This window comes from Dermacentor andersoni, chromosome 1 (genome assembly GCF_023375885.2).
Source record: "Dermacentor andersoni chromosome 1, qqDerAnde1_hic_scaffold, whole genome shotgun sequence".
NCBI lineage: Eukaryota > Metazoa > Arthropoda > Arachnida > Ixodida > Ixodidae > Dermacentor > Dermacentor andersoni.
Genome location: NC_092814.1, coordinates 190,078,357 through 190,100,264, shown reverse-complemented (window position 1 = coordinate 190,100,264; position 21,908 = coordinate 190,078,357). Strand labels below are relative to the sequence as shown.

The following is a 21,908-nucleotide window of genomic DNA, read 5'->3' as shown; positions in this document are numbered from 1 at the left end:
ATGACTGTTGTTAATTGTTTGTTCTCGGTTGTTCATGTTCTTGGGCATAGCGACGTGAAGGTTTTGGCTGTCATCTAGACATTTCTTGTAAGTGCGATTAAATCTCTTATTTTTGACCTGACTGTTTCCTTTTATTTCTGCCAAATTTAGTTCCACTTGTTCTATATATTTGTGTATTTAATTTATTTCTTCGCTTTACAGATTCAATGTGCTTTAATTTTAACCTAAGGACCTATTCTCAAGGTTTGTTTCAGTTCTTTTGCAATGTTTATTCCTTATTTTATTTTGAGATTCTCAGTTTCAACAAATATTACAGAGTGGGTGAGTGCCATTAACCTACAAAATTTTACATCTAGATGGCTATGTAGTAGCAAACCGGCATCGTACTACGCTGGACCAATCATCGCGCGGTATGGGGAAGTGCTATTAGGAGAAGAAAAAGAAGGCGCCCGACTCGAGCTTTCGCTGTTCCATTCTGTCCACAAAACCAACATGGACCTAACGTGCTGCCGTTACTTGCGATTCCCGTTTGTGAAGAAGAGCGGTCAGTTGTCTTCACCATGGGAGCCACAAGAGGAACGTCTTCAGCAAATCTTGCAGCTGCTGAGGAATTCGCTGTCTGCTGATGAAGCGACGATGCTAACGGCCCGGCAGGAGATCAAGAAGGTGAGCGAAATTCCCGGCTTCAGGAACTATCTGGTATTCATCCTGACAACGTTGAAGTTAGAGCATGAGCGGTTGCCAAAACAAAGCGGATTAATGTTGGATAAAGATGTGATTGCAGACTCTGGCATCGTTCGCCGGCATGTGAGCGACTCCACCAAGACCAGCTTGGAAAGTGTGGGTGACCCCTTGACGGTGATCGTAGCTGCCTTGGGCTTCTTCATCACGACTGACACAACAGTTGAGCTCGCAAGGTGGCCTGAATTGCTTCCGCGGCTCGGCGAGCTCCTAGACTCGAAGGACGACAGAGTCTGCGAGGGTTCTTTCGGTGCGCTGCACAAGATTTGTCGGGACTGTGGTGATGAGCTGGTTAGAGGGGCACTGAAAGATCAGCTCACTGTTCTTGTGCCCAAGTTTCTGCACTATTTTCGGCACAAGAACCCTCGGATCCGGTTTTGCGCCATCACTGTCATCAGCCTATTATTCATCAATCGCACAGAGGCAGTGATGGTCCACTCTGGCTCCGTTGTTACGAGTTTACTGCAGTTAATGGATGATGAAGACTCCGAAGTACAGAAAACCCTGTGTCGTTCTCTAATAGTAGTGCTGGAATATCACATCGACTGTCTCATCCCTCATATGCGCAGCGTCGTTGAGTACGTCATGGTCAAGATGCAAGATGTGGACGGAAGCATTGCTCTGGCAGCGTGCATGGCCTTAGCCTTTCTAACGGAGAAGACAGTCTGTAAGGAAGCACTGGCGCCGTATTTCTCACGCCTTGTCCCCATTTTAGTCCAAAAAATGAAGTACTCAGACTCTGACATCAGTACACTCAAGGAAGACGTACGAAGTATCCGGCCTACGCTTTGGGTGATGAAAAAAGCAACAGACGGCAAAATCGGCGGATGTTCTGTGACAAACGAAAAACATGGCGATGAAAACATCTTCTACAAGTGGAATATAAGGAATTGCTCAGCGGAGGCGTTGTGCGGGATAGCCATCGTGTTCAACGAGCAAGTTTTTCACCTGCTAGTGCCTTCCCTTAAGGAGATGTTGCAAAAAGACTGGGTGATTAAGGAATCGGCCATTTTTGTCCTTGGGGTCATCGCTGATGGCTGCATGGAAGGCATGACCCAGTATCTAGAGGATCTGATCACCTACTTTCTTTTCTGTCTTAGAGATGGCAAGGCCCCTGTGCGGTCGGCCGCCTGCTGGACCCTGAGCCGTTACTCCCAGTGGCTGTTGAGCCAGCCGCACCACCGCTACTTCGAGCCAGTGGTGAACCAGGTACTGGAGCGGGTCCTGGACGACAGCGAAATGGTCCAAGAAGTTGCGTGCAACGCCCTTAACACCCTAGCAAAGAAAGCCAACACAAAGATCGTGCCATACCTCAACTCCATTTTGGACACGATCTACTGTAGCTTGAACAAGTACAGACGTCGACATTTTTATATGCTGTACAATGCAATAAGAACGCTGGCAGACTGTGTAGGACCAGAACTCAACAGGCGTGAATTTATTTCATTTTTCATGAAACCACTGACCGAGGAGTGGGATGAGATGGCAGACTCTGATATCAATCAATTTTATCTGCTTCGGTGTCTGTGTAGTGTGGCTACCGCAGTTAAATCTGAATTCTTGCCTTACTACGTGCCCGTGGCAAACAGGTGTCTCCGCCTCGTGCAACTGGGGAGGAAAGGCTTCTTCGTCAAAGCAATCGATCTGAGGTACTCGTATAGCCCGGAAAAACCCTTTGTTGTTGCGGCACTGGAAACGCTCAGCGGACTGGCGGAAGGTTTGGGAAACGACATTGCGCCTTTTGTCACGGATACCAACATCCTTCAGCTCATGTTCCAGTGTGGCGAGGACTCGGTGCCTGAAGTGCGTCAGGCCACATTTTCCCTTCTTGGAATGCTCACCAAAAGCTGCATTCCCCATACGATGTCCACTGCGCGCTTGTTCTTTCCTATACTCGGTGAGAACTTGAACCCAGAGATCATACCAGTGTGCAATAGTGCGACGTGGGCAATCAGCCAGATAGCCACCAGGTTCAGAAGCAGTGTCAAACCGCACATACATGACGTGGTTTCTAAACTGGTGACTAATATGAAACTTTCGAACACGTCCAAATCCTTGCTGGAAAACACTGCTATTGCTATCGGATGTCTTGGTTACGCTTGCCCAGAGGAAATCGCACCGAAGTTACGTCAGTTCATAGGTCCGTGCTGCTCAGCCCTGGGAAAAAGTAGGAACTGTGAAGCAAAGGACTTCGCGTTTTATGGGATCTGCAGAATGATGAATGTAAACCCGGATGGAGCCCTTCGTGATTTCATTTTTTTCCTTGAGGCCATCCTTTGCTGGGCCATTCCCGAGGAAGAATTGAAGCAAACAGTCCATGACTTACTCCACCGCTACAAGAAGATGTTTGGGAGCAAGGAATGGGAGCACATCTCCGAACAGCTTCCACCTTTACTCAGGAGGCGAATGTTGCACAATTATGGCATCTGAGAAAGGTTCTGCGCTAATACGAACACGGCAATCCAAGAAACATTAATGTGGCTTGCGTATTTTCTACTCAAGCGAGTTAAAGAGATCAATGTTGCCTCAGGAACCTGCAAGCCATTATGTGTCAACACCTGCCTCCGCGCTTCTGGAATCGAAAAAGAATCAACATGAGTTCGTCCACGCTGCCAGTGTGTGTGTGAGTGAATAAAAGTATTTTTTTTTCTTTCTGCTTTGTTTCCTTGTCGGAAAAGAACGGGGCATTGCCCTGTTTGTGGGTTTAGGAAAGGCAAGATAGCTTAGAGGAGCCAGCGACGGGACGGTTATTGTTGTTAGACGTAGCAAAGGTTACCCGCTCAAGTAGCGAAGACATGCGATGCTGCACCACTACGGTTATCCAAAATGGTTATTCTGAAGTAACCACGTCAATAAAACATTCACGCACACACAGCTGAAGTTATGGCTACTTTTACATCAGAGCGAATCAGCATTTAATCACAGAACGAAGAGTTTACGCTAATCGTGTAACATTAGAAGGAGACTTGGGGACAACTCCGATTCCCAATTGAAATACATGTAAAACGCGGAAATGCTCTCATTAGAGAAGCAATGAAACCATTTGAATTACCTTTGTATAATTCACATTTTCCTCATAAATGCACAAACTATGTGTAGCGGAACTCTGATATAGTACTTGAAAGCTTGAGGAAACATCTCAGAATTAAGCAAATGAAAAAAAAAAAAAAACGTTCGGCAGCCTGTTACCTTTCTCCTGTAACACGTGGACGCGAAAGCCTGCTACGCACGTGGTAGTGCATTAAGTTATACGATGGGATGGGTCAGACTTCTTGCGAGACATAACGAGCCGCAGTGTGAAGTAAACGTATGCCGCTGTAGGTTTATCTCCTCATCAACGCATGCGAGCACGCAATACACCACCTAAATATTCTGTCATTCTTTCTTTAGTTCTCCATTTTTTTCAGTCTTTCTTTCTTTCTTGTGTTGTTTCGGTCGTTCGTTCTTCCGTTTCTTCATTCATATTCAGCCATTGCATCTTTGCTTGCTTGTGGGGGTATGAGCTATTTAAGGCTTTCACCTTAAAACAAAAAAAAATGAAAGCACGAAGTTTACAAATCGACAACTCGGCACTGAAAATAGATAACGCCCTTCGGTAACCAGCATTAGTTAAAGCATCACAAGCGGAAAATGTGATACTATATAAGTTTACAGCCTTATGGGAAGTTGTTGCAATGCTCACAAGAGTCGCCACCGATCATCGGCTCAGAAGGCAGTGGAGACACTTTTGTGCTTTCTCAGAACGTCTGGTTTGCGAGAGCGGCTTTAACTCAAGTACTGTCCGTACACGTATCTACACCTTCTCTCTCTTCCCTTTCTTCCTTTCCCAGCGTAGGGTGGCCAACCAGACCTTTGACTGGTTAACATCCCTGCCTTCCTATATTCATCTCTTTCTCTCTCACAAGAGTGACCACGTTACCTGTGCAAAAACTTAAAAATATGCGAGTACCACGTAGCTAGACAGAACCAAAGTAGTGTTTGCCGTCGCTTGGAGCAAGTCAGACTATTATTTTATTCGCCTAATTGCGTAATAGGTTATTATTACATTTCTAATACTATAGTCAGAAAATATTGTCAATAAGAACATTGTAGGCGATGACGGAAAATTCGCGATCCATCTTTCCGCTGCCCCATAAACCATTTTATCGGTGAGGAGGAACGTAGCCTCGAACCAGCGCGCTGCGCCGTTCCCCGCCTCCCTCTGATATGTGCGGATCGCTGTTTCTCCCAGTGGCGGCTTGGAACGGCAGCGGTGTCATTGTGAGATGTCATGGCTCAAGGTCAACGGACTACTACTGTGCTGTATTCGGTCGCAAAAATAACTTTAGAAAGCGAATGTGACGTGCATCTTCAGCCGTAGCGACTCCGTGGATTCCGTCGCTGCGGTTTCAGACAAGTGTCGGCTTTGGACTGACAGCATAAACAGAAAACCCCTGACGCCATCAGCTTCGTCGCGTGTATGTTGAGAAGATTTTGTTTCTGATGGAGCGCACGGCGAAGTCTGCATCAATGATCAAACTGGGATACGAAAGAAAGGTGCGTATTGGAGTCGGTCAACTAGTGCAAATGAACCAAGTGGTAGTAGTAGTAAACGACTTTATCGGGGTCCTAAGGAGCTAGGCAGGGGGCCGGCTAGGTAGGTCCCTACCCAGCCATTGGCTAGTCCCATGTCGGAACAGAGAGGCCATGCCTCTTCGCTTGTTCACGGGCCCTCTGGACAGCCAGGAGCTGGACGTCTTGTTTCGGGTCTGTGATGGCCTTCGTCCAGTCTTCTTCTCGATCAAAATCCTGTAACACAGGGCACTGCCAGAGCATGTGACTTAATGAGCAAAATTCAGTGCCACAGTCTGGACAAAGTGGATCAATGTCCGGGTGGAGCATGTTCAGAAAGTCCCTAGAGGGGTAGGACCCCGTCTGGAGCATGCGGAGCGTGCTAGCTTGTGGTCTGTTGAGCCTATGATGGGGGAAGGGAAAACTCTACCTATTCCCTCTGCAATGAGATGTGATTTCGTGAAAAGTAATTAGAGGATCACTGTGGACGAGCTCTCCCGAACTCACCCGAGACACCATCCCTCCGCGGCATATGAAATCTCGCGCACAGTCGTGGACTATCTCATTGGGATTCAGGTGACCCCGTAATACGTTTGGTCCCATGTAAGCTGGGAGCCAGACTATGTGTTGAATAATGCCAGAGGGGTGTTTGCCATTCAGAATCCTGGCTGCTTCTTTGGCTATCAATCCCAATGCGAACGCTCCAATGGCTACTCGGAAGTACGTGTACACCGTAATGCGAGAGCTATAGCAGCCTGTTCCACCATACAAAAATGCTTCCTTACTTTCTTTAGAACTTTTATCAACTTCCTATCAACTTTAGTAACATCCTATTGACTTTTACTTTTAGTAACGTTTGTCAAAAGAAAGTTGGTTACTTCTTTTCTAACTTCAGTATGTAAAAAGAAAGTTACTAGAAAGTTAAGACACACTATTTTAACTTTTTAGAAACACCATTCAATAGGAAGTCAATAAAAATAATTATGTTCCTAAAGTACATAACCCAAGTTACAAAACATGCATGAATATTATTAAATAAGGTTATAATTATTCAGTGAACATGGCTGGTGCAAGACAGTCTTGTTTCATGCACAAGTGTAAATTTCCTCAATTTTCAATCAACTTTCTAGTAACACTGGTTACTAGAAAGTTGTTAAAAATGATTTAGTGAGAAATGAACAGATAACATCATCTCAACTATAAATGAATATGCAAAGACTGGCTGCCTTAAAAAAAATATTTTTTTTTGCACAGTAACTGTTTTCCTAATTTTTAATCAACTTCCTAGTAACAGATGATAGTAGAATGTTCATAGAAAAAAAAAATGCTTCTAATACCGTACGCTAAGAGGAAATATGGTCTCACCAATTCAAGATGAGGGCACGTATTCTCGAAAACACGACAGCTAGCGCCATGGGAAGCGTGTATATGAGCGGTGATCATGAATTCGTGCTCAGTAGGTGTCAAAGAAGCCCGTAGGCCATGCACCATTGCAAGCAGACGGAGCTGCACGGACGGCGCGCTGATCGGCTCGTGTTCGCCAACTAAAGCGGGAGACACACGGTCCGATTCGGTGTCCGACCCGGCGTCCGACGCGCCGAAACGGCAGCCCGAATCGAGGTGTTTTGCCGTGCCGAAGCGCCGGATCGGACGTCCGGCGTGCTACAAACCGGGCAGATTTTCATCGTCCGACGCGTCCGACAACTGCACCGTCGTCTGGCCGCAGCCAATGACAGCGCGGCTGGCATGTGACGTTCTGTGACGTTCCCTCCACGGAGGCGGTGCTGGCTGGCCGGTTTCTCGCAGCTTTTTTTTTTTTTTTTTCCTTGGCTGCTGCAGTTTGTTTCCGACGTGAAATAGTTACCAGTTCAGTAAAATTATCTCGAACGTGTGCCTGTTATGCAAACCAGCGCCTAGCACACTAGCACTAAGCTACTGGCGGGATCGGGAGCCGCGACGTGAGGGCATTTCGCGGGCAGACATCACACACCGACCGTCTGAGCGAGGCCGCTCGCTTCGCTTGCACGTTTGCCCTTCGCAACGACTGCGTCGAGTAAACCAATTGTATTTAATTACGGTCGACCTAATGTGTACAGTGTTAATTGTTTTGGCAAAAATAAGCACTCTTCGACGAGCTCGGGCTGGATCGCAAGCGCCGTCGGCCGCAGCGTCCGCCTAGCTATGCCTACCGGCCCTATCGCTGGCTTTAGTGGAGCCGTCAGTGGACAACGCGGCGCCGTGAAGTGTTCTGTCACTCGCAGGGGCATAATTTTATCGACAGTGTTCGCGTAAAGCGAAGCAGGGAGCTGGATGTGGGCAGAGCTTACGCGCCGCTCAATCCTTCGGATGCACACATGCCGGACGTCGGATCGGACACCGAATCGTACCATGAGCGAGCTATAGCTCGCTCATGGTTTGGCTTAAGTCCCTGTATATTCTTTATAAATAAGGAAGCCTACCTAGGCACTATAAACCCAACGATTGGGGCCTAAATGCCTGTCCGCCTCCTAGCTACGGCTTCCTTTGAGTGACAAAGTCTGATCTCGAAGGCCGTGCTTTTGCAAAGTGCATCCACCTGAAGCAATTGCGAATCTTGAAGGCAACATTCGCTTCGTTTTTATTATATATACATTTCCTTAAACTTCTTATCACAAAGTACAATATACACACTTTTGGACCCAACAAATTTATTAAAGGACCCTACCAAATGTTATTAGGAAAAAACACGCAATTTTTTCATTTAAGATACATTTTTCTAAAAACCGCAGAGTGGCGCTACGGCAGTATTTGTTTTTTGGTCGACACACCACGTTGCTTGTAGTGAATGCTCCTTGCGGTAAGGTGGTATTTGAGTTATATTTTAGAAGTACCTAGACAAAATGTGCTCCTTGTTGTGTGCAGTAACCATCCCAAGCCTTCCGGACTCGTGTAACGCCATTAGTTCGCTGTGTGTTTCGAGCGATCCACCAGTGTCGACAGTGAGTGCCCTAGTACAGCGCCCGTCCGAGCTGCCTTTGTTCTGCCGAGCTGCCTGCCCGCGCTCTCGTGAAAAAGTCTGGTACTGGGGCTTCGAATCGTAGTGTATGGAAGACTGTTGAAGGTTGTGCTTTTGTGGAGCTGGAGTTCATCGGAAGTTCTACAGTGCTTGCGCCAGAGAAACGTCGGTGCCTGTGTACCTGTTAGATGAAGGAGCGTTTGCCAAGTCTGGAAAGGTAAGCAAGTTTGGCACTTGCGCGCATTCTTGACGCCTATGATTTACGTAATGAGCGTTGTGTAACTAGCTAGAGCAAAGCGCTTTCCTATCATATGTTAGCAATGTTGCTGTGCACATTTAGCAAGCAATTTCACGAAAGCTTCCTCTGATGTTACAGCGTACTTGCATTCTGCTACCCGCTTTGATTGCTAAGCCTGAATGGGCACATAATTATGAAAACACAGTGAAAGTTAGTGTTCGTTCGGTAGTCTCCTGGCAAGAAGTTATTCGCCATATAGGCATTCCCGCAAGTACAGTACATGTGTAATGTATACGTCGATGTATCATGGGCTTCGCGCTTTGACACACGATTGCTATGTTTGACGCTTAAGCAGATAGAAGCTTGTATGAAGATATTTGTATGTATAGAGTTCGGTTTGGAGGTCCGCGTCGCGAGAACCTGTGTGTATTGTTTATGTTCTTGAGTGTCTTCGCGTATTTGTCTTCTATGTTACAGAGCGGATATAGGCCGATATTACAATAACGAGGTTTGTTTTTAATCTAGACATTTCAATCAGACGCCGGCCTTTAAGAAAGACAGACCAACCAAATCTTAATAACGAGATGTCAGCTCTTGCAATCGTAGGTTACGGCAGTGCGTAATAACTTGAAGACTGCGATTTTGTAGTGATACTTACCCCTCGATTCTATATCACTCTTCTCGCCCACCGCTAACGGCCGGCAGTTGCAGTACGTAGTCCGGGCCGGGGCGTCGGTCAGACTACTAACGAATAGCGAAAAGGAATGGCATCGCTACAAAATCGCAGTCTTTAAATTATTACGCAAATTTTGTGCACAATGAGATGTTATAAACACACCTTGCATGTACATGAAAAAAAGGTTTACAACAGAGATAACATATATGCATGGGCACATATATGTGTCAATAAAATACTCGAGCCTCTTTCTGCCTACAGAAAAAGAAGTTATGTCTCCTCGAGGGCATGGCTGCTTGCACTAATGAACCTCCAAGGGAAGGTTTTCTCTAATCCCTATTTTTGATATCTAAATGCTTATGTGGCATGTACAAACTGCTTGCATCAATTTCTCATTCGGATGAGCTGTCTAAAATTTATTTTTCAGTAATAATTGCAATAATTAACTCCTTTCACCTGTCTTTTAATGACTAAAGTTCTATGCTTCTACCTTGACAAACCTTTTATGAAATTAGTTTGATGAGGCCCAATATATAACAGGGCTTTCTAAATTAAAGGTATCAGTACCTATTAAAGACTATGCTAACTATGAAAATGCTGCTTGTGTATGTGGTTTATTCACTCTGTCAGACAAAATCTTTACACCCAAGTGCAGTCAGTAAATTGAAAACTGCATGTCTGCAAGGGGAAGTCAGAATTGTATTTGAAGACAATTGCATCTTGTTTGATAGTTCTCGAGCACTTGTGCGTCACTAATCGAGCACAGTTTGGCCCAATATTCGTTGAGGCTTGAAGCTTTCAATGTCTGCTAATCACTAAAACAGCACCAGATCTCATTCTGTGTCAAGGGGTGGCACACATTTGCTTAGTTCTAGGCAGATGCATGTCTTTCTTTCGCTTTGAAGTTCCCAATACTTTCTAGTCTTACTCAAAAGTACACAGCTCAGTACAATGCATGTATGGTATATGTAAGGCTGCTTTGTTCTTTAAACCGAATCAACAAGAAGCAGCTACTTCCGTTTTTGCAAACCTTACCCTATTTCCTAACCATTCCTTGATCAAACGTGTATAAAATGAATCTGGGCTTGTTGTATTGTTTCACAGGTAGACATCGGTGACGGTGTATATGTTGAAAAGGGCCTGCTGAAGAGGCTGTGCCTGGATGCTAACAACTCAGGCTTTCACTTCGCGGAGGGCCTCCTTAAAGCTCCTTTTTCAAAAGAAGACGTTGAAGGGAGGTCCTTTTTTGGGCGGCTGTCAAATGCCTTCCACAGAAGTATCCGTTGGGATTCCAAGAAGGTCAACGCCATACTAGGTATGTGTGTCACAAAGAAGCATCTTAATATTCTTTGTGCAGTTTTCAACAAAACTCCTTTCATGGCAATTTCAGTGCTATCTTAGGGTGTACTCCTTTCTTTCCTGCTAAAATAGCTATTAACCTGATTATAATAGCATATTATAATGCAAGCTTTGCCACCATAACTAGAAAATTGTCATTACTGTTGGCACATGTATTTTTGTGATAGAGGCCCTGGTCATATGAATGCACTGACAATATCCTGTCTTGTGGAAAGCTAACATGTTTAGTAACAAGCTCACTTTGACAATGTCTGCCTGCACAGCAAAGGCATTTTCTAATCTTGCTGTAGAACGTCCATAATGCCTGCTCAACTGCTTACATGTTGCTTGTATCATTTCGTGGTTCTTAAGTGCAACACAAAAGTCAACTCTTCTATGTACCTGTGCCCAAGCAAAGTTGCAGCACAGTTCTGACTGGCACCTTGCCTTTCCTAAGATAATTCACACATGAAACTTCCATGTACTGGTCACAATACGAATATCGAAGTTCATTAAACTGAAGTTGATTTACAGCTTTTGTTTGTAGATAACAATTGGTATGATAGAGCTTATGTGTCGTGCATCTGTTGGTGTTACGCACATCCATCACGCTCCCAGCTCTAATGCACTAATTCAGTCATTTCATGCATTTTAGGACTTTGCACAAGACAGGTGGAGATGTTTAGAGCTCACAGGGCTGAAAACTTGTGTCTTGTGCACTTCCTTTTTAAGAAACAGATGCATGGTGTGTTGCAATGTCACTGTAGCAAAACTAATATATTGCCTTTTTTCTTCTCTTTTCTAGACTACACAATGCAACATTTCAGCATACTTCCAAGGCAGCTGGAGAACTCGTCCTCATTACTAGCCCGGGGATATTAAATGGATGTGTTCAAGCACAAATGTAAACCTGTCTTCTTCCGTTGCATGCCACACCTAGCCACTTGGCAACCACTATTCGCCACAGACAGATAGTTGACAGGATGTTACTAGCAAGTCATTAGGATATATATAAAGGTGGTTAATAAATAGTCGGTGCACAGTTTTTAGGAAGTAAATAAACATTTTATTCAGAGATAATGAAAGCTTATTTTTGCAATATAAAATTGCAAAAGTAATTACCTCTGAATAAAATTTTTATGTACTTCCTAAAAACTGTAAAGCGACCATTTATTAACCACCTTTATACATCCTGACGACTTCCTAGTAACATCCTGTAAACTATCTGTCTGTGGCGAATAGTCGACAGGATGTTACTAGCAAGTTGTTAGGATGTATAAAGGTGGTCAATAAATAGTCGCTTCACAGTTGACACTTTCTACCGACATAAGATAATAAGCAGTCGGTAAGAATTCTATCGACATTTTATATCTATACTTTCAATTCAATATCGGTGGCCAATAGTCGGTAGGAGGTTACTAGGAAGTTGTTACGGTGTCTAAAGACGGATTATAAAATGTTACTAAAAATTTTTGTAAGACCTCCTCGGTCGACGTGCGCGCGCGCGTGCACGTCGACCGAGGAGGTCTTCAGCGAGGCTGCCGAGAGGAGTTCTCCCCTGTGATTGACTATTGCTACGGAAAACTTGTTGGCACTGGCGTGTCGCGCCGCGTCAACGAAGGTCTCCGTTCCGGATATGTTCTTTAAGGAAGCTCTAGCCCTCACAGACCTTCGATGTTTATTGTGTTGGGAGTGGACATTTCTTGGAAAAGGGGCTACAATAAAGGACTTCCTTGTTTGAATATCAAGTTGCGCGGTATCTCCCTGATTGAAGCTATGACGGAGGCCTGCCGCATCCAGCAGTCTTCTGCCTGCTTTGGAGTTTGATAATCTAATAATTTGTGCTGATTTTTGTGCTTCTATTAACTCCGAAGTTTTGTTGTGTACTCCCAACGTCACGAGTTTCTCTGTGCTAGCCGTGATTGGCACGCCGATCACCCTTTTGACACTTTTGCGCATGAGCGTGTCTAATTTATCTATTTCCGTTTTGGTACAATTGAGGGCCGCGACTATGTAAATGACATGGCTCATGAGGAAAGCATGGTGAGCCCTAAGCAGTATATCTTCGACTATGCCGCCTTTCTTGTTGGACATTCTCATAATTAATCTAAGAATGTTCTGCATTCTCGTGGTGAGATGGGCTATAGTCTTAGCGTTGTAGCCCCTTGAGTCTATTGAAAGCCCTAGGGTTTTGATAGAGTCTACTCTCGGGATGGTGAACCCATCTCTAGTACGAATGCTAATGGGCACCTGATAAGAGTGGATAGAGTCCCCTAGCATCTCCTCTAGCCTGTCTGTACAGCAGGAGTTCCGACTTTCCAGGCGAGAGTGCCAGCCCGTACCTTCCAAGAAAGACTGTAACATCCAGAGCCTCCTGTAGAGCTTGTTTGACCGTTGCCTCCGATCCTCCAGGACACCAGATTGTAATATCGTCAACATAAAATGTATGACCTACGTAAGGAATTGCTGCAAAGCTTTCCGACAACTTGCGCATTGCTATATCAAACAGAATGGTGAGATAACTGCCCCTTCGGGAATACCCCTTCTTCCGAGTGTGAAAGATTCCGAGACATGGCCTCAACTTTATGGCCGCCGTCCTACTTTCGAGGAAGGATGCAATGAAGGAGAAGAATTTAACTCTTAAGTTCAAGGCCGATATCTCCTTAAGGATATAGTCATGTGTAATTGTATCGAAGGCCTTGGATAGATCGAGTGCGAAGACTTTTTTTACACCTTTGCTTTGAGAGTCGATTGGCTGTGTTTTGAGCAGGAGCATGGCATACTCCGTTGAAAGCAAGGGCCTGAAACCAGCCATATTATACGGGAATAGTTCGTTCTGCTCGATATGTTTCGATATCCTGTTATGCACTGCATTTTCCGCTACTTTGCTAATGCAAGATATAGAAGTTTTCAGGAAGAAAGAGATTAAGGAGATGTGTACAAATGCTAGGACGGAAATATATAGAGCATACCTTATTAAATCAAGCAGGCTAGGTGACAATTTGTCACTGCCCCCTTTCAAAGGGAATGCCAATAAATCATCATGATCATCATGATGATTATCGGTTGCGCCCTCGATAACTGAGTCTATACGTGCTGCATAAAAGTTTTTTCCAAGCCTGAAAGAAACCAGCAAATCACTTTTTGTGATTTGCAGGCTTTCGTGTTGCTCAAGGCTACCATACCTACAATTACGATCATCGCTTTCTTCGCTTTTCCGTGATCGCTTTAGATCTACGCTACACTAAAACTGTCTTTAGCAGTGTGCGTGTGCATGTGTAAAAACAAAAGCTTCAAAGGCGCTGAGTTTGCAACCTACTGTTTTCTCTCAATCTTTATCTGTTTAGACAGCAGGCACCTGGAAATTACGGTTTACACGCACACACACACACGCGCACACACGCATCGAAGTCGATGTCTACACGTTTCTCAGTTTGCCTGGTCGTCACAAAATTGGGTACACATTAATCTAAAGTGATAGTGGTTACCGATGTGTTTCGGTACCCCGTGCACATTTAACTTCTAATAATCGGTTACACCTGCAGAGTCTATTTTCGATTCGATTCTTGCCCCGGACAATTTGTCTGAAGTCCACTTTCTCTGGGTCTCAGGTCATAATGGAATCTTTTTAAAATAATCAGCTTACTAGCTCGCATCGTCGTCACTGAATGGTCCAGTCTTAAATATTCCTCCTGGTTTAGCTCTTATAACAGGAGATAGATTTAAACGCCTTTTTAATTGTAATGAATCATTCCTACTTTCTGTAGATGATTTTCTTCATATAAAATTCCGGTGGAACTTAAGTAATTGCCTTTCACAACAATGCGAGGTGACCTTATGAAGCTTGCGCTGTAGAGTACCCTGCCTAATTTTTTACATTCATAGATCCGCTTTATGCATAACCTCTGTTCTTTTTGCATTGAGCCAGAAACTATGGACGATTTCTTTCTTGCCGCCGCTTCTCCTCCCTCCGCAGAATGTTCCTCATATTTACAGCTAGTAAGCTTGGGTTAGCGCTTACTATACCAATCACTTTGTCCTTTGGTGCCTGTCAATTAGGCACAAGCAATGGGTCGATGATGACTGCTATGCACGAGTTCATCGAAGTGTCGGGAAGGTTTCGCTGTTAGGGTACTGACTGTGAGGCACTTTATTTTCATTTTATCCTAAATTTATGTATTGGAACTCTCGAAATTTCTGCAAGCATTTAGTTACCTATTGCTTTGTTTTTAGTGTTTGCTCTTACCCCCTTTAGGTATTTTGATAGATGCACTTTTACATCAATCCTCCAGTGTGGGCAATCCCTCGTGGGGGTACGAGCCATGTTTTGAAACAACCACAACAACAAACTAATTAAAGTGTACTGCCCTGCTTTTCCAGTTCCTGATGTTAGGGCATCGTGACACTGTTGGAGGCGCGGGGTAAATGTTTGGCACGCCTGTGAACAGCCCCACATACAGCCTAGGACGATTTCCGCGCGTCGAAAGATCCATTCATCGCACCAGCCATCGACTACCAGGCTTAAGCCCAGAATTCCACCAGCAGGCTTTCCGCGCTCGATTCGGTCCCCTGGCGCTCGAGTGCCGCTAGGAGACCGTATATCAAGATGTCGTCTCGCGCTTCCGGGGACGACAAGCCCGTGGTGAAATGTGCGATGGGTGCGGTCTACGACATACTTTTTACGTGAGGTAAAGTTTATATCAGCCAAACTGGCCGATGTATCAAATATCGCTCAGAACATGCCCTTTATCGAAAGGCTTTCGATAAAAAACGGAACAGAACGGAATATTGGCCGTTAAACTCGGAGTTTATGGGATAAATCCGAATTGTCAAAAATTTTACCGGCCTGTGTTTATCGGATTTTTTTCGGTCTTATCCGAAAACACGGAGCCCTAGTCATCGGCGAGACGAGGAAGCGCCTAGTTCGCGCGGCGCGCCCTGTCGTTCGTGGCATCACGGGAGAGGGCTTGCCGCTTGTACATAAAAAGGCGCGCGCGTTGGCTTGTCTCCATTGCGTGTTGTAAAATGGATCGGTGAACATCTACCTCGGCGGCGCCTGCAAAGCCACGTGGTCAACCGCGAAAGTACGCCTCGGAAGAAGCAGCATGGGTCCAGCGCAACGCTGCTTGGCGTGCAATGCAATTGTAAAGCAATCACATTTCCAAAGTGTACACCTACGTACTTTACGGACCATACGATAATGACCATTGGCGTTGCATATCCACTACCATATAGGACACCGTCACGTCGTTTGTCAATGGAGTAAATAAAGAAGTGGTTGGAATTGTTCTAAATGTTTGTGTTTGCCTTAAAAAATTGGGGAGCCCGCAACCCTTCTGGGCGCTTCTGCGAAAGCACTAAAGGGAACACATTAGGGGGACTACATGGGGAACTGCTTTGGAGAATCTACGTAAGGAAAAAAAGGAATCTTAATAGTTTCCCAATGCAGTCCCCCGAGGTGGTCACTTTAGTGCTTTCGCAGTAGCCCCCGGAAATGTTGCGAGCTCCCCAATTTTTGTATAGATGCACTGATGTGCTTTCTTTAGGGAAATTGCGACCACAAAACATTTTTTTTTCATTTGTCATAAACCTATTTTGGGTTGCTACAAGAGTCAATGTAAAGAACAGAGCTGCAGTGTTGGTACACACATGCGCGTGCGTTCATTTGGTATAGCGTCTCGTGATCATGTCAACCCTCTCCACGCCAGCCACATATAATACAAGGCGCCTTCGTTGACTACAAGCATCGGCAACAGAAAGGATGTGTCGCAGCCCAACAGGACCGCCCCATCACCAGGCGCTCCTAAGGAGTTCCTCAGTAGTGGTTTTATTTCATTCTCTCTCGAGCCTGAACTCGTCATCCGTATACCTCTCCAATCATGTTGCACTTTTTTTTTTTTCATTTTGCTTCACACGCAAATAGATGCACAGTTTATGCGCGTCCTTTCGTGTCGTTCACTTAGAGCGCCGGGCCCGCGGAACCAATCCGGATCCGAGTCGGTGTGCCAGGAAACAAGCGCCGATCTTCAACCGCTACACGTCGGTGGCGGCGCACACCCTGCCTGTGCGGCAGGCACACCGCGCCACGGGTGGCGTCGCCCTCTGCGCGGTGAGCAGCATCGTGGTGGACGAAGTGCCCGAATAGGAAGCCTTGGCGCACAAGCGCAGAGGACGAGCGGCGTTGCCTGCGTTCGGTCCTGTGGTCAGCGTCAGCCGGGACCGCACCGACCATCCTGCGACCGGAACAATGACAGGGCGTCAGTTAAAAAGACACGAGTAAAGGACCGCACAGAAAAGACAAGCGAGGCAGGTGCTCACGAAACTACTCGACCGCGGATGAACTCTTACGCATTAGTCACGGGCAACATATTAATCGCTTGCATTTAAGCTGATTTCTCGAAATTTGTGCGATACGTACAGTTTTTAGTTTACGTCGCTCCTATATGATATTTCTATAATTCTATTCTGTCTCCTATATTTGATAATCTGAGACAGCAGAAAAAACGCGCAGTATGTCAGTAATCAATAATACAAGATTTGGCTCAGGGAAACCAAGATTTGTACGAAAATGTCATTCTAAAACGATCCCTGTTTGCGGCGCACGAGTTAGGCCAGGCCATGTTCAAGACAAGACCAACCACCCATACACAGGCACTTTTCGTGGTGGCAGCGGTACCCGTTCGGATTTTCTTCCCTGTAAACTGCACACAACTTTATGGCCGTAGCTGCCACAAAAAGAACAAAAGCTGGCCTGACGATGACAATTAAGACGGCGGTGCAACGCTTGTGATTTTCGGGCGACAAACTCGAGCTACACGTGTCGAATCTAGGGCAAAGTTCTAGTGCACACTCGAGCAATATTTTGGCATCCAATCGCTTCTGCAATTGATACCTCTTTCTCGCCTTCTTCGTTTCTTTTGCGGCCCTCGTCCTTCTTACAGCGTCTTTATTTACCCTCTTGCCTTCCATATGCCGCGTAGCATGAAGATGCTGACATGGACGCCTGCAGAATTCCCTGCATTTTATAAAAGAACGTTCTCTCTCTCCTTGTCTCTCATTTCTGCTATGATGACATGATTATTATTTTGGCCATAGATTCTTGCCAGAAAAGCAGGCAAAGGTATCTCTAAAAAATTCCCTTTAAAATATGTCCACTTCACGCTTGTTCTTTTCTATACTCGGTGAGAACTCGAACCCAGAGATTATACCAGTGTGCAATAATGCGACCTGGGCAATCAGCCAGATCACCATCAGGTTAAGAAGGGGTGTCAAACTGCACATGCATAATGTCCTTCCTGAACTGGTGACTAATATGAAGCTGTCGAAGACGTCCAAATCCTTGCTGGAAAACACTGCTATTGCTATCGGATGTCTTGGTTACGCTTGCCCAGAGGAAATGGCACCGAAGGTACGTCAGTTCACAGGTCCGTGCTGCTTAGCACTGGGAAAAGTTCAGAACTGTGAAGGGAAGGACTTCGCGTTCCGTGGAATCTGCAGAATGGTATGTGTGAACCCGGATGCAGCCCTTCGTGACTTCATTTTCTTCCTTAAGGTCATCCTTTCCTGGGCCATTCCCCAGAAAGACTTGAAGCAAACAGTCCATGACCTGCTCCACCGCTACAAGAAGATGTTTGGGAGCAAGAAATGGCAGCACTTCTCCGAACAGCTTCCACCTGCACTCATTTCCATGTTAGAGTGATCGTTCTCCCTCCCAACCATAGCTTTCTTTTATTTCTTATCTATTATTAATTATTATCATTATATTCATTATTATTATTATTTTATACCCGGTTTTCATCTGATTATTTCCTTTTTTCTCCAAACACAAAACGTTTAATTTGAAACTCCAACGCTCAAATTGTTTACTCCCTTGTTATTATTATTGTTTTTATGCACCTAATTGAACCACCCGATTCTTGGCCAATCCCCCACTGTGGGTATGTGCCACGGCCACTTAGGACAACAACAACAACAACAACAGCAGCAACAACAACAATTTTCGGGATTTGGCTGCCTTGCGTTAGTGAATGAGTGAGTGGAGAAACTCTATTGCAGGTCTGGCGAGGAGGCGAACTCGTCGCGCACCCGGCTAGTCCCACGTCGGGACAGGCAGGTCTAGCCCACTGGCCCGGTCGCGGGCACGCCGGACAGCCAGGATTTGCGTGTCTAGAGCGGGGCTACGCAGAAGTGAGTCCCATTCCTCCTTGAGCAACTTGGGGTATGTCGACCCGCACTCCCAGAGCATGTGTTAGTGGCCCTTTTCCAGAGACTATGCGCACGTTGCTGAGACGTGGGCACGGCTTCCCTGGGCTTCTTCGGTTGTGTTGGAGTCTATCTTTTCGGCCCCCTTCCGAGCACTCCTGATGGCAACCGGTGGGTCATTGTCTCCGTTTACCACTTCACACGGTACCGCGACCGCGAAAGACGTTGCTTACTTCCCTCTTCATCACGTCATTCCGCGATGTGGTCCACCACGTGAACTACTAAGCGACCGTGGCCGCGTGTTTCTCTCCAACGTCATCGAAGCCCTCTTAAAGGAATGTCAGATTATACATCGCACGGCCTCAGCCTACCATCCTCAAACTAACGGCATGACGGAACGTTTCAATCGTACCCTTGCCGACATGCTGGCGGTGTACAGGTCGACGATCACACGAACTGGGACCGGGTACTTCCATTCATAACCTACGCTTATAACTCTGCCACCCAAGCTACCCCTGCTTTCTCACATTTCTTTCTTCTCTATGGACGTGAACCATCATACTCCATAGACACAATTCTGCCATACCGACCTGACGTTTCTGAAGCGGCTGCTTACTGGCGCGTTCGTTTACCACGCAAGACCAGTGTCGTCAAAAATCTCGCCATGACACCTCTGCATCTACTGCCCACTAGTCCCCCGAAATGGTCTGGCTATGGGTTCCATCCTCGGCCTTTATATATATATATATATATATATATATATATATATATATATATATATATATATATATATATATATGTATATATATATATATATATATATATATATATATATATATATATATATATATATATATATATATATATATATATATTGGTCATACGTGGGTGGTTTTACTTTTATTTGCTTCGGACGGGCCCGAAGCCGGTGTCCAGCGTAATGGTCGGGGTGGCACCAGAGTAACGGCTCTGGGGCCTGACATTGTGGGATAGTGAAAGCTGTTACTTTCGTGAGCAGCGAAAGTTCTCCTCACGCAAACGATAATTATTTCTTTTGCGTTGAGTTTGCATCAGAAAAAAGAAACTAAGAAAGACGAAAAAACTGCGGCAATGTGGCTATAACTTTGCGAACTCTCAAATCAGCGCAATTGAAAAAGAAGTTTGGAGCTTACTACGAGATTAAATTTTATTCAATGAGCATCCCTTCAGAGATGTTCATTGATTCCTTAAAGACAAAGATTTTATACGCGCAATAAAGGCAAGTGTCTCCGAAGAAAGCGCTCTTGTGTCACCATGCGTTTTCATAGAAGGCTTTCCCCGCGGAGAAAAGTTCGAAGTGCGGTGCTAAGGACTTGCATTGTCCGCTTCGCATGGGGCGAGAATACCTTTCGATGAAAGTATATAAATAACATGCTACCTTTCGGCCAATGTAACCCCGTCTTCTATTTCCCGCTGCAGGCTAAATTAGTAAGGCCCCGGAGCACCTTTTAACGAGGTGCTCTCTCTTTGGCTCTGAGGCTTTCCTTTGTCCTAACTTCAGCGTAAGCGTTGTGGAACGTAATAATTAATTTAATTATGGGGTTTAACGTGCCAAAACCACTTTCTGATTATGAGGCACGCCGTAGTGGAGGACTCCGGAAATTTCGACCACCTGGGGATCTTTAACGTGCACCTAAATTTAAGTACACGGGTGTTTTCGCATTTCACCCCCATCGAAATGCGGCCGCCGTGGCCGGGATTCGATCCCGCGACCTCGTGCTCAGCAGCCCAACACCATAGCCACTGAGCAACCACGGCGGGTTTGTGGAACGTACAAGGGCGCTGCCGAAGCCGCACGTGTGACGCCCGCAGTGCTCTATCAACCATGCGCATCTGCTCTGCGCTTCTTTTTTTATCTCTACATATCATCAACGTGCTAGTGCACTCGCTGCATTCTCTAGTTCAGGAAAACTGGCAGGTGGTGTGACTAATGCAACGGAAGGGGGCGTTCTGATGCGCAACATATAAGCCAAGTCTAACACACAAGCAAATGGTCAAAAAGCCTTTGACGCTGTCCTGGGACGTCTCGTGTGACTCAATGGTATATCTAGACGACAGCATGGGCAACGTTACATTCGCGCCGCGTTTACGCCGCCTCGCAGTGTTTCCGCTCTCCCCATACTTCGTGCTAAGCCGCCTGCCTCGCCCTGCCGCACCTTCCATGCGCGCTGCTCTCTCCGCACGGCACGTGCCGTCACGTGTCGTAGAATATTTGCGTCTGTGTGGGGCGCTGTGCGATAAGCCGGCCAAGTGCCTACGCCGTCTCTCGGATACGGCTGGTTCTAGCGCGACGCTTATCGCTCCATCGGCTCTGTACTCTCCACTGTGACGATCCCGCCGGGAGTCAAGCACATGGTCCACTGTGTCGTTCAGTATCACGCCCCGCACTCTCTTAGTTTCGAGAACGGAAAGTTGGGCGTGTTTGTACCAGTGCGTGGTTACCGCAACAGCGCAGGCGAGACGAATAACAGAGTCCGGTCGTTTTCTCGTCTCTGTTTTTGTCTCAGTTGCCCTGTTATGCCAGCAATTCAGTCCGCCTTTCCTTGCGCTCTAGTGAACGAGAGCGCGTGTTATTATGGTACAGACAATGCGCAGACCTACGCGTTCTCTCATCTCCATCCGCTCCAACACCGATGCGCGGCCAATAACTGTCATGTGACGGAAACCACTCTTTCACCTTTTAATTTCGCCTGCGTATACGGTATCGCCTTTAAAACAGTGCATCGGGGTCCATTCGAATAAAAGCGAGAAATACAATGAAATGCGGACGGAGAAAGATATACAAAATACTTGCGCAAAGTAGGAAGCGGTGCAATACTACAGGCGATCACCAATTACTCGTCGTTTTGGAGCATGGCATCGATGCTCTTGGTGAAAGAGGCGTGAGAACGCGATTCCAAGATGTTCGCTTTTTGGACCGCTCTAGCGTCCGTTCAGCAGAATGTGCTCAAGAGTGGAAAGCGTGGGGAAATAAATTCTCATGGCTTGCTGCTATGTGTAGTCGTCTTGACATAGTAAAGCTAATGTGTAAATGAGCAAATAAGCGCAAGATGCAGTAGCAGCAATCTTAATACGGCGCGGTGAAGAATTTGCAAGAGATTCTTCGTGTTACCCGAAACGTTCCATGC

General features: G+C 45.9%; 1 protein-coding gene, 1 long non-coding RNA gene and 1 pseudogene across 2 annotated transcripts in view; 2 read left to right on the top strand and 1 right to left on the bottom strand.

Annotated features, from left to right (window-relative positions):
- Window positions 1-492: 492 nt before the first annotated feature.
- On the top strand, window positions 493-3,171 carry LOC126547227 (transportin-2 pseudogene; annotated as a pseudogene).
- Window positions 3,172-8,080: 4,909 nt separating this feature from the next.
- Window positions 8,081-11,442, top strand: LOC129380758 (uncharacterized). Its single transcript, XR_008608932.2, has 3 exons — window positions 8,081-8,504; window positions 10,306-10,516; window positions 11,345-11,442. It is a non-coding gene; the product is annotated as an uncharacterized lncRNA (long non-coding RNA).
- Window positions 11,443-16,299: 4,857 nt separating this feature from the next.
- Window positions 16,300-21,908, bottom strand: part of LOC126547042 (QRFP-like peptide receptor) — a 280,155-nt gene continuing 274,546 nt past the window's right edge. The window contains exon 7 of the mRNA XM_050194873.3: window positions 16,300-16,772. Within this exon, the coding sequence (XP_050050830.1) occupies window positions 16,573-16,772 (200 nt within the window). The 3' untranslated portion in view covers window positions 16,300-16,572. The remainder of the gene's footprint in view (window positions 16,773-21,908) is intronic.